Consider the following 13,586-nt stretch of genomic DNA (forward strand, 5'->3'; position numbering starts at 1 on the left):
AACCTCCGTGCTGCAAGTTGCAGGAAATACAAAACAGACGGCGGTCGCTGGGCGCGCCCGGTCCTGCCAGGGGGAGAAGGGGTTAATCATTATACTCACTGATAGGGGTGTGTAGAGCTACGTGCTCCTGGTACGGCGTGTAATATTTGTACTGCTTGCCACAGAATTCGCACATATAATTACCGGTTTCTATAGAGGCAGAGAAGAGGAGAGAATTCCAGATCACTTATGGTCACATCACCCACCGGCTGACATAAAGCAAATACAGAGCGATTCCCTTAATTAGGGGGGCGCCTGACTCCCCATAATGGTGAAATAATACACAAGGCACCCGTATATGTATATGTATGAACAATAAATGGCGTCTGTATAAAGAGCCAGACCTGATCGCGTATAACTGGCGCATTCCGACATCATTATTACTTATAAACTGTTAACCAACCAACAACGTCCCACAATTACCGTTTTGTTCACCTGTAGTCGCTATGGGTTACTGCAGGGACAAAAGTGAACTGAATGTGTGAGAACGGCAAACTACAGTACACTGCGATAAACCGAAGGAGGATAAGGACACAATTTAAATCTGACAGAATGAGCCCAGTTTTTGTACACTCTATAAACGGTCTGAATACCCGCGTGGTGGTGAGCGGGACGCTTCAAAGTACGTAGCTTGTATACCATGTACATATGATTATTTTACTATTATCAGAATTGCAGAGCGGACGCTCGGGAAATGTTATAATGGTTATAGCGTCTCACAGACGGTCGCGTCCAGTGTTCTGTCCCCAACCAATCAGACAGCATAACTAGAACATAGTAATAAATACATCTTAATCACAGGACAATTCTCATTTAAAAACAGCCGAACTAAAAAAAACAAAAACAAAAAAACCCCTATTCATTAAACAAAATATCTTCTCTTAGAGCGAACCCGTCGCCTGTACAGTGGAGGCAGCCATTTTGTCAGCCTTTAAAAATGGTCTCCGGGATGTCACTACTTCCTAGTGAACGGATTAGGCCGAACACCAGTTTCGCCCCAAAATACGGCTGCCAATACGGTGTACAGGCAATGGGCAGACTGGATTAATTTGTTGGCCGTGTTATCTATGGAGAGAGCAGAATGTAAAATGTGCTAAAGGGACTTCTACTGGCCTAGAAAAGCCGTGCAGGCCACCAGTAGCTCCACCAGGGGGCGCCATAAACATGCTTCACACAAAAGGGAAAAACTCCCAAAAGTTTACCCAGCCATAAAGTCAGAAAACACAATATATTAACAAACTACTACAAGGGGGAGTTACAGAATGTGGATGCTACACAGAGTATTCTAAATACGTTTATATTTAAGCATAAAATCAATTTATTGATGGCCTCGTAAATAATTGACCACATGACTAAGGGACCCAGTTTTCTTTCCTGATCCCCCTCTGTGCTTTGCAGCCTCGTATTTATATCACAAGGCTGAGTTGTCCACGTTTGTTGTGCTGTAATACAATACGGAGCTTCTCTAAGGATACAACTGCATCCAGTGCTGAAGGTACAGTATAAAATATGCAACAAAGATCACAGCAATGTATGTACAAGCCAGTCCGTCAAAGCTTAATACCCACAACCCAAACTAGAGCATATTTATAAAACCACTATTAAGTTGCAAAAATTATCATTACGCAACCGGATACAGTATTTCTCTTGTTCAACCATAAGTTGTCTCTACCATTGGCCAAGGCTAAACCATCCCTTAATAGACTCAAAATACTTTGGAGATCGAGAACCCGGAAGCCACAGAAAAGAACTTGAGGTGCGAGCCACCCCCCAAACAGTGCAATTCAATTGCCTTAAAATAATTTTACCTTTCTACGTAAATGAGCAGGTATGTTGGAGTGTGGGGAGAGGGGGGATACAAAAATACTCAAAAAATAAATAAATAATTAACTATAAAAAAATATATATATAAAAGTAGAAAGGAGGGTGGAGCGTGTGAGATATTCTTGAGAAATCCCACTTCTGTGGATCATACTTGGACCAAGTTTGACAAATGGCTCAAGGTCCTCTTCCTTTGCGTTCCCTGACGTTACCATCATATGGATATAGGTGTCTAAAGAAAAAAAAAAAAAAACAACAACCGTAAAATAATAAAAAAAAAAAAAAAAAAAAAAGAAAAAGATAGAAATGTGTCACATGTTCTGCATGGAAAAAAACACATGGAAAAAAAAATAATGTAAAAGACAGAATGATTTTTAACAAGAACGGGGCAGCTCTCTATACTGGTATGGGAACACGTGTAAACTCTCCCAGGCTGCAGGAATTAGCAAGGACTAAGTTATCACAAGGACAATCTTTATTGGTATATCATTCCTCAGATCTCATCTGTCTAGTACGGAGAAGTCATACAGAATCCCTCTGCTGATTATTTGGTCTGTAAAATACGCTGGTTACTTGGGCAGTAAAATATGCTGGTTACTTGGGCAGTAAAATACAGGTTGAGTCTCCCATATCCAAAATGCTTGGGACCAGGGTTATTTTGGATATCGGAATATTCCGTATTTTGGAATAATTGCATACCATAATGAGATATCTTGGGGATGGGACCCAAATCGAAGCACAGAATGCATTTATGTGTTATGTACACACAGTCTGCAGGTAATTTTATACCATATTTTCGGTAATTTTGTGGCTCAAACAAAGTTTGTGCACATACATGAAATTAATTTAGGTTTCATTTATAACTTATACACATAGCCTGAAGGTAATTTTATACAATATTTTTAATAATTTTGTGCCTTAAACAAAGTTTGTGTACATTGAACCATCAAAAAGCAAAGATTTCACTATCTCAGTCATGTTAAAAACATTCCGTATTTCGGAATATTTGGATATGGGAGACCTGTACGCTGGTTACTTGGGCAGTAAAATACGCTGGTTACTTGGCCAGTAAAATACGCTGGTTACTTGGCCAGTAAAATACGCTGGTTACTTGGCCAGTAAAATACGCTGGTTACTTGGGCAGCAAAATACGCTGGTTACTTGGGCAGCAAAATACGCTGGTTACTTGGGCAGCAAAATACGCTGGTTACTTGGGCAGTATAATACGCTGGTTACTTGGGCAGTATAATACGCTGGTTACTTGGGCAGTATAATACGCTGGTTACTTGGGCAGTATAATATGCTCCTTTACTTGGGCAGTAAAATACGCTGGTTACTTGGGCAGTAAAATATGCTGGTTATTTGAGCAGTGCAATAATCTGGTTATTTGTGCAGGATAATATGCTGGTTATTTGTGCAGGATAATATGCTGGTTATTTGTGCAGGATAATATACTGGTTATTTGTGCAGGATAATATACTGGTTATTTGTGCAGGATAATATACTGGTTATTTGTGCAGGATAATATGCTGGTTATTTGTGCAGGATAATATGCTGGTTATTTGTGCAGGATAATATGCTGGTTATTTGTGCAGGATAATATACTGGTTATTTGTGCAGGATAATATACTGGTTATTTGTGCAGGATAATATACTGGTTATTTGTGCAGTATAATATGCTGATAATATACTGGTTATTTGTGCAGGATAATATACTGGTTATTTGTGCAGGATAATATACTGGTTATTTGTCCAGGATAATAAGCTGGTTATTTGTGCAGGATAATAAGCTGGTTATTTGTGCAGGATAATAAGCTGGTTATTTGTGCAGGATAATATACTGGTTATTTGTGCAGGATAATAAGCTGGTTATTTGTGCAGGATAATATACTGGTTATTTGTGCAGGATAATAAGATGGTTATTTGTGCAGGATAATATGCTGGTTATTTGTGCAGGATAATATACTGGTTATTTGTGCAGGATAATAAGCTGGTTATTTGTGCAGGATAATAAGCTGGTTATTTGTGCAGGATAATATACTGGTTATTTGTGCAGGATAATATACTGGTTATTTGTGCAGGATAAAAAGATGGTTATTTGTGCAGGATAATATGCTGGTTATTTGTCCAGGATAATAAGCTGGTTATTTGTGCAGGATAATAAGCTGGTTATTTGTGCAGGATAATAAGCTGGTTATTTGTGCAGGATAATAAGCTGGTTATTTGTGCAGGATAATATACTGGTTATTTGTGCAGGATAATATACTGGTTATTTGTGCAGGATAATAAGATGGTTATTTGTGCAGGATAATATGCTGGTTATTTGTGCAGGATAATATACTGGTTATTTGTGCAGGATAATAAGCTGGTTATTTGTGCAGGATAATATACTGGTTATTTGTGCAGGATAATAAGATGGTTATTTGTGCAGGATAATAAGCTGGTTATTTGTGCAGGATAATATGCTGGTTATTTGTGCAGGATAATATACTGGTTATTTGTGCAGGATAATAAGCTGGTTATTTGTGCAGGATAATAAGCTGGTTATTTGTGCAGGATAATATACTGGTTATTTGTGCAGGATAATATACTGGTTATTTGTGCAGGATAAAAAGATGGTTATTTGTGCAGGATAATATGCTGGTTATTTGTCCAGGATAATAAGCTGGTTATTTGTGCAGGATAATAAGCTGGTTATTTGTGCAGGATAATAAGCTGGTTATTTGTGCAGGATAATAAGCTGGTTATTTGTGCAGGATAATATACTGGTTATTTGTGCAGGATAATATACTGGTTATTTGTGCAGGATAATAAGATGGTTATTTGTGCAGGATAATATGCTGGTTATTTGTGCAGGATAATATACTGGTTATTTGTGCAGGATAATAAGCTGGTTATTTGTGCAGGATAATATACTGGTTATTTGTGCAGGATAATAAGATGGTTATTTGTGCAGGATAATAAGCTGGTTATTTGTGCAGGATAATACACTGGTTATTTGTGCAGGATAATAAGCTGGTTATTTGTGCAGGATAATATACTGGTTATTTGTGCAGGATAATATGCTGGTTATTTGTGCAGGATAATATGCTGGTTATTTGTGCAGGATAATATACTGGTTATTTGTGCAGGATAATATACTGGTTATTTGTGCAGGATAATATGCTGGTTATTTGTGCAGGATAATATACTGGTTATTTGTGCAGGATAATATACTGGTTATTTGTGCAGCAAAATACGCTGGTTACTTGGGCAGCAAAATACGCTGGTTACTTGGGCAGCAAAATACGCTGGTTACTTGGGCAGCAAAATACGCTGGTTACTTGGGCAGCAAAATACGCTGGTTACTTGGGCAGTATAATACGCTGGTTACTTGGGCAGTATAATACGCTGGTTACTTGGGCAGTATAATATGCTCCTTTACTTGGGCAGTAAAATACGCTGGTTACTTGGGCAGTAAAATATGCTGGTTATTTGAGCAGTGCAATAATCTGGTTATTTGTGCAGGATAATATACTGGTTATTTGTGCAGGATAATATGCTGGTTATTTGTGCAGGATAATATGCTGATAATATACTGGTTATTTGTGCAGGATAATATACTGGTTATTTGTCCAGGATAATAAGCTGGTTATTTGTCCAGGATAATAAGCTGGTTATTTGTCCAGGATAATAAGCTGGTTATTTGTCCAGGATAATAAGCTGGTTATTTGTGCAGGATAATATACTGGTTATTTGTGCAGGATAATAAGCTGGTTATTTGTGCAGGATAATATACTGGTTATTTGTGCAGGATAATATACTGGTTATTTGTGCAGGATAATAAGCTGGTTATTTGTGCAGGATAATATACTGGTTATTTGTGCAGGATAATAAGATGGTTATTTGTGCAGGATAATATGCTGGTTATTTGTGCAGGATAATATACTGGTTATTTGTGCAGGATAATAAGCTGGTTATTTGTGCAGGATAAAAAGATGGTTATTTGTCCAGGATAATAAGCTGGTTATTTGTCCAGGATAATAAGCTGGTTATTTGTCCAGGATAATAAGCTGGTTATTTGTCCAGGATAATAAGCTGGTTATTTGTGCAGGATAATATACTGGTTATTTGTGCAGGATAATATACTGGTTATTTGTGCAGGATAATAAGCTGGTTATTTGTGCAGGATAATATACTGGTTATTTGTGCAGGATAATAAGCTGGTTATTTGTGCAGGATAATAAGCTGGTTATTTGTGCAGGATAATATACTGGTTATTTGTGCAGGATAATAAGCTGGTTATTTGTGCAGGATAATATACTGGTTATTTGTGCAGGATAATATGCTGGTTATTTGTGCAGGATAATATTGCTGGTTATTTGTGCAGGATAATATGCTGGTTATTTGTGCAGGATAATAAGATGGTTACTTGTGCCGGATAATATACTGGTTATTTGTGCAGGATAATAAGATGGTTATTTGTGCAGGATAATATACTGGTAATTTGTGCAGGATAATATACTGGTTATTTGTGCAGGATAATAAGATGGTTATTTGTGCAGGATAATATGCTGGTTATTTGTGCAGGATAATATACTGGTTATTTGTGCAGGATAATAAGATGGTTATTTGTGCAGGATAATATACCTGTTATTTGTGCAGGATAATAAGATGGTTATTTGTGCAGGATAATATGCTGGTTATTTGGGCTATAAAATATAATATGCTGATTATTAGAGCAGTATATGATGCTGGTTATTTAGGCTGTATATTATGATGATAATTTGGGCAGTATAATACGCTGGACATTTGAACCATACAATATTTCCAACAAAAATGTCCTGGTTACAATAAGGTATGAATACTGGTATCTGGGCACAGCCCCCCTTCTAAAGAGGTTTGTGTAGCTCACTATTTTTTAAAACCCAAAATTCCTGCTGCCTAACTTTTGGGTAAATCTGTCTTGATCTTGTTTAAATATAGAAATATAGACCAGCGGACGGTAAACAGCGGGCCTCCCTCGCCTGATCTGTAATTATCGCCTGGTTGCTGTGTAGCACTAATTAGAAGCAGCTCGGCCGCTATAGGACCGCAGCGGTCATCAGCTGAAGAGAAGCTGGCGCAGTAACCTGGAGGAGGTATATAAAAGTCCCCCCAATGAAAGAATAAAAAACGTTTTGCAGGGAAAACCACTTTAATAGTACAAAATAGTATGTATCCTGCTCATTAAAAATAAATATTCTGGCCTGTTTTGGTTTCTGCGCAAGACAGACTACAAGCTAGATCCAGATATATAGCACAATATAGAAATAAAATACACTGCAGGGAGAATAGGAGCATGTCAGTATTGGGGGAAAACTAAAATAAAAGGACAGCAAATCAGAGATCTACTTCCAAACATGCTAGGCAGAAGATGTATGTTACCTAGGGGACTGAAAGCCTCTTTAAGTCTGCAAACTTCCTAAAAAACATTTTAATTTTTTAATTAATTCACCTAATTAATAAATTCACCTGAAATAACGGTCAGATTCTTTCATTAGAATAGTTTGGTTTTGACTATAGTTAACATTGATTACACTAGAAGCTGAGTTTTATTGTCAAGGGAAAGGAATTGGAGAATAATTAAATAAAATAAAAAATATATAAACCCCCCCACAGGACTGCATAGCCACAATAGACTATGATAGTGGTGTGATGCACAAATTAACATTCTAACAATCATTGTTTTGTCTGCTTGTTTTTCCTTTTTTAGTGTATTTTATGCTTTTTTTTATTGTAGTTTTTATTATTTTTACACTTGCATAAAAATTCAGGTCACCAATGTAATCACTTGTTTGTGAATTCCAGCACGACGGCCTTTACAGATAGGACAGGGGGTTGTTATACATTCACAATAAGAGGATAGGACCTTATGTATTTGGCTGCGATTTGCTGGTCCCGGTGTGATTTCGGTGAGATAGTCGTTAATTTAATAAGGTTTTAAAACCAAAACCAGATTGTTTTTACAATGAAAACGAATTGTTGTTTTAATTCTAAAAGCTACAGTATCTCGCCGAAAGATCACACTGTGACCAGCTAATTGCAAACTATCACATAGGAGTCACAGTGTTCCTTGTGCTAAATTCTTCATAAAAAAAAACAAAAAAAAAACACTCTCCATAAAAAGCAAAATGAGATTCCAAAACCCCCCCCCCCCCACAAGAAATGGACAATAATCATGTATATATTGCATAAACTAAGGTAGTAGGAATATCAGTAAGGTGAGGCTTGTGCAGATCTGAAGACCCCAATTTTATTAGGGGATCCTACAGTAAAGCTTATTTGAAGTATAGAGTTATTATTATTAGAAACCTACTACGGTTATGAAAATCAGCTGCAACTATCCCCCTGTCCTCACTAACATGTCACTCATCTCCTTATATACTCTGTGATGCTGGGGGACCCTGCTCCTCCCACTATATAACTCTGTCTGTGGCTTCCTGCTGCCTCCATTCCCCTCCTCACATCATGTCACTGCCCCTGTCACGGGCTGCCCTGTCCTCACTAACACATCACTCATCTCCTGATATACTCTGTGCTGCTGGGGGACCCTGCTCCTCCCACTATATAACTCTCAGTCTGTGGCTTCCTGCTGCCTCCATTCCTCTCCTCACACCATGTCACTGCCCCTGTCACATGCAGCCCTGTCCTTGTTGACAATCACAGCTGTGTGCAGGTTATTGCCTCCCACACTTCCCTCCCAATGCTGGGACCATTCCGATGATCTGACTAATTAATAAACAAGTTAATCAGTTAATCTCTCGATGAGAGCTGTCCTTTGCGATGCTGCCGGGCAGAGGGACTTCCGGGTTTAACACCCAGAAGTCCTTCTGCGCATTCGCAGAAGGCCGCGGGGGCTCATGGGAGGGATCCGATCGGATCCCTCCCAGCCCCGAGCGTCGCGCTAAGAAGCCCATAGGCTTCTATTGGGTAACGCCACCTGAAGGTGGCGTTACCTAGCAACGCGAAGCAGCAGAATGCGCTGCTTAATACATACGGGGAATGTGGTAAAACAGTTTTACCGCATTTTCGCCGATGATACATCTCCCCCTATGTCAATTACAGCTAAATATGACCTATAACAAGAAATGCTACAAAACTCATACAAAAAAAAGCCCCAAAAAATAAATAAATGAAAAAATATATTTCTTTGCGCCCAGAGAGCTTCAGCGGCGATAACGCTGCGCAAGTTCCAGTCTGACGCTTTACTAACAGCCTTAAGGACTGCATGGATACACAATTAAAGTATAAAATTAGTAACTAATAAGGGCCGAATGAACGTAAAAATTACGCCACTAAGAGAACAGTATTCCAAAAATAATACCGGAAAGCAGGATATTTATTTACACCCATCAGAATAATAAACTCCCAAAGGCACCCAAACCCTAACTCGCCTATTCCGTCACGCCCTGTACTACGGATTACCAGAGGAATACATATGAATCCCAGTATGTCCCTACTAACACGTGCAGCCTGAGCAGAGTTACAGTGACATTAGTAATATATTATTATTAGGGCACTCATATAATAATGAAGGAGCAGCCAGGTGTGTAGGTTACCTGAGGCTTAGAGGGCACATTTGCCTGCACACAGCAGAGGCAGCCATATTGACGCAACAGACTATATCAATATCCTAGGAAGCAATGAGATCACTGCAGCATAAAGTGACAAGATGGCGGCTTCCAATGTGTGCCCGGTAATGTAACAAGTTAATAGTGAATTAATAGGCAGACTTCTCAAAATGACCTCTCTCTATTGTGCATAGGGGGACAGAGGCACTTTTAGAACATGGAGTTAAGGGCACAAATGACATTGCCAATAGCAACCAATCAGAAACTAGCTCTAATTAAAGCCAAGACTAGACTGGTTAACGCTCATGTGCGACCGGTTGCTATGGGCAACAGCAGATTTCTGCCCTATGCACCATGTTAGAAATTAAATAAAAACATACCTGGCGTAATAAACAATATAGAGTAACTTTATTAAAACATGACATCAATTTTAAATATACGGCTATCTTGGAACGGGGTTGGGTCTCTGACGGGCCTGTACTGTCTTCAGATGTCTGACATACGATTCCTACCTCTGAAAGGTGCAGGTCTGGATACTTACCGTCCACCGCATGCAAGTCTCTGTGCTCTTGAAAACAGCTGTAATATTTGTACTTTTTGCCACAGACGTCGCACGTGTAGCGAAAATTGTCTGCAAGAATGAAAATATGCATAGGCTAGCACAGTCAGATGAATGGACGGACAGCAGCACACGGACAAGCAGCACGGAAACACAGGTGAGACAGGTGGATACAGCCCCTGGGAATTAGTCATTACATATTGGGGGGGGGGGGGGGGGGGGGAGGCCCCGTCCGCTCCCGAAGAATCAATGCAGGGGGATATATGCAGCCCGGAAACATTTTATAGAGAAAATTCAAATAGTCAGATTAATTTAGTAATTCATTATCGAGTGGCTTTACATCTAGGGGTAAATTTACTAAAGTGAGAGTTTTTAGAAATCAGTTTTAAAAGTGATGTTGCCCATAGCAACCAATCAGATTCTACTTAACATTTAACTAGCACCTTCTAGATGATAAAAGCCAGAATCTGATTGGTTGCTATGGGGAACATCACTTTTAAAACTCACTTCTAAACACTCTCACTTTAGTAAATTTATCCCCTAGAGCGTTATCAGAACTTCACCCCAGTCCCCTCTCATGATAAACGTCATTCACATATTATGTGTGGTCACATAAGACTCCTGTATCCAGATCCCGTCAAGTCTACAAAACACTCGGCGTCCTTCCTGCGGCAACAGTCTCTTTTTCGTATAACGACATTTCTGCAAAACCGCACATCAGGTCAGGATGCGAGAAAGTAGGCGTTACCCATAGCGACCAGACATACGACTACACTGAGCTAGTGAAGTGTCAGAATGTCATTAGTCGCCATGGGAAACGCCACCTGCTTAAACCATTACCTGTGTCCCCCAGGTAGAGCTGCACCCGGATGTGTCGCTGCTGAATGATTGCATGGAGAAAGCTGCCAGACTGAATCTGCGAGAAGTATGGTAGCTCAATGGACAAGGCGGCTCACGTGACTTACATGTAGGAGATTTACACATGTGCAAAAGTGGACATGGAAAGGTGTAATGTAGACATGGTACAACGGACCAGTGTATGATATATGCAGCATGGGTGACAATGCAATGTCGTTCATAGCAACCATCATGTCTGCCGCCATATTGTAAACGGTGTTATAAAAACAATAGAATCTAATTGGTTTCCACGGGAAACGATACTGCCTACCTGTACAGTAGTTTTCACAAATGCCCCATAGTGTGACCTATCTTATTGCCTGGCTCATTCTATAGGAATCATATCTGTCACGTGTGTTGTGTCACCTGTGAGGACAGACGGAAGACATGTGCCGTTGCCATACGGAGGTATTGATGGAGTCTGTTCTATCACTATCGTACAGTTAAGAGAAATTGTCCCAAATGAACAGTTATTCATGAACATGCAGCCCCAATCTCGCCTGGCACGTGATGACGCGAACGACAGCCGAGCTTGGACTGATGCCGCAAATGGCGGTATCAAGGCCCCGCCCTCCCACTTCACAAGAAAGCAGCGGGATTCAGGAGTCTCCTGGACAGAGGTAGTCTCTCCATCCAGAACATTCCTGATAGAGTCAGGACTAATGGGGGGCAAGCCCCACTGTGTGTATACAATGGGCGCGCTGTACATTTCACGCCATTTCTAGGCTGAAAATAATCAATACTTATTCATTATCTGGTATTTATAAAGCGCCTACATATTACACAATCATCATTCACCAAGGTCCCTGCCCCCGTAGAGCTTACAGACTACACCAGAACTTACCAGATGAAACAATATTTGTATAAAAGCCTTTTATTGTGGGGAGGGTCCTGGGGTACATTTAGCTACACACAGTGCACTTCCTGTCAGTAATCGCAATGCAGCCACCTAACAAATGTACAGATATGGTAGTGATATAGCGTCACGCATCACCTTGTGTCAAGTACTGCGATATATATATATATAGATGTAAAGGTTATATAACTTGTATTTATTTGTTACAGACCTTTTATCATGACGGCATGAAAAAATAGATCAAAAGGTAAATAATTTAAAGCACTGAAGTTATTAAAAAAGAGGTTTTGTAGTAACAATAAGTCATTTATAATGTAAACACTAGCTTTCATAAAGGGGAGATTTGTATTTAAAAAATTGACCTATGCACTCGCATTAACACTCAATGTACAAAAAAACCTATTGCAATTTAATCTATCGTCAACAGGGAGCGGACATTTTTATCTTTTACAGTGGGTGGGACGCACATGGTCCTCTCATTACTGAGCATCTATCTCATATCTATCATCTATCTCATATCTACCTACCTCATATCTATCATCTATCTCATATCTACCTACCTCATATCTATCATCTATCTCATATCTACCTACCTCATATCTATCATCTATCTCATATCTACCTACCTCATATCTATCATCTATCTCATATCTATCATCTATCTCATATCTACCTACCTCATATCTATCATCTATCTCATATCTACCTACCTCATATCTATCATCTATCTCATATCTACCTACCTCATATCTATCATCTATCTCATATCTACCTACCTCATATCTATCATCTATCTCATATCTACCTACCTCATATCTATCATCTATCTCATATCTACCTACCTCATATCTATCATCTATCTCATATCTACCTACCTCATATCTATCATCTATCTCATATCTACCTACCTCATATCTATCATCTATCTCATATCTACCTACCTATCATCTATCTCATATCTACCTACCTCATATCTATCATCTATCTCATATCTACCTACCTCATATGTACCTACCTCATATCTATCATCTATCTCATATCTACCTACCTCATATCTATCATCTCATATCTACCTACCTCATATCTATCTCATATCTACCTACCTCATATGTACCTACCTCATATCTATCATCTATCTCATATCTACCTACCTCATATCTATCATCTATCTCATATGTACCTACCTCATATGTACCTACCTCATATCTATCATCTATCTCATATCTACCTACCTCATATCTATCATCTATCTCATATCTACCTACCTCATATCTATCATCTATCTCGCAGGTTCTCAAACTCAGTCCTCAGGACCCAAACAGTGCATGTTTTGCATGTCTCCTCACATAATTACTAGTGAAACTATTAGCTGCACCTGTGGATCCTTTACAACGTGTCAGTGACTAATGAATACACCTGTGCACCTGCTGGGTGACCTGCAAAAAGTGAACTGTGTGGGGTCCTGAGGACACAGGGCCGGATTCAGACCCGGACGCTATTTGCGGACGCTCGTTCTTAAAAAGGGGCCGAATATTTAAATTGAACGCTCGCTCTTTGCGGTGTGTTGACGCCTCTATGTCTGAGCGAGCGTCCGAAAAATGCGCTCGCTATTTTGTAAAGACGCCCCTTTGCCGTTCGCATCACACGTCATCTCCGTTATTTATTAGATTAATCGGGAACATCGAAAGGCATCTGAACTGCTCGCAGTGCTTGTGGTAGGATTTACTTCCCGCAATCACTGCGAGCAGTTCAGGCTAAAAGACAACCAAGTGACGTGGTCGATGACGCTCCTTTACTAATTATGCACACCCATTAAACGCCG

At 39.5% G+C, this 13,586-nt stretch overlaps 1 protein-coding gene across 5 annotated transcripts in view; it reads right to left on the reverse strand.

Moving 5' to 3' along the window:
• Positions 1-13,586, reverse strand: part of ZNF618 (zinc finger protein 618) — a 114,013-nt gene that overhangs the window by 17,773 nt on the left and 82,654 nt on the right. For 4 of the 5 annotated variants that reach the window (XM_088469872.1, XM_088469862.1, XM_088469851.1 and 1 more), the window contains 3 exons: positions 9,994-10,083; positions 2,015-2,092; positions 100-189 (listed from right to left, as the gene is read on the reverse strand). In XM_088469872.1, coding sequence (XP_088325998.1) covers positions 100-189; positions 2,015-2,092; positions 9,994-10,083 — 258 coding nt within the window. The remainder of the gene's footprint in view (positions 1-99; positions 190-2,014; positions 2,093-9,993; positions 10,084-13,586) is intronic. The other variant, XM_088469883.1, reaches the window with a different exon arrangement.

This window comes from Taudactylus pleione, unplaced genomic scaffold (assembly GCF_031769625.1).
Source record: "Taudactylus pleione unplaced genomic scaffold, aTauple2 ptg000013l, whole genome shotgun sequence".
Lineage (NCBI taxonomy): Eukaryota > Metazoa > Chordata > Amphibia > Anura > Myobatrachidae > Taudactylus > Taudactylus pleione.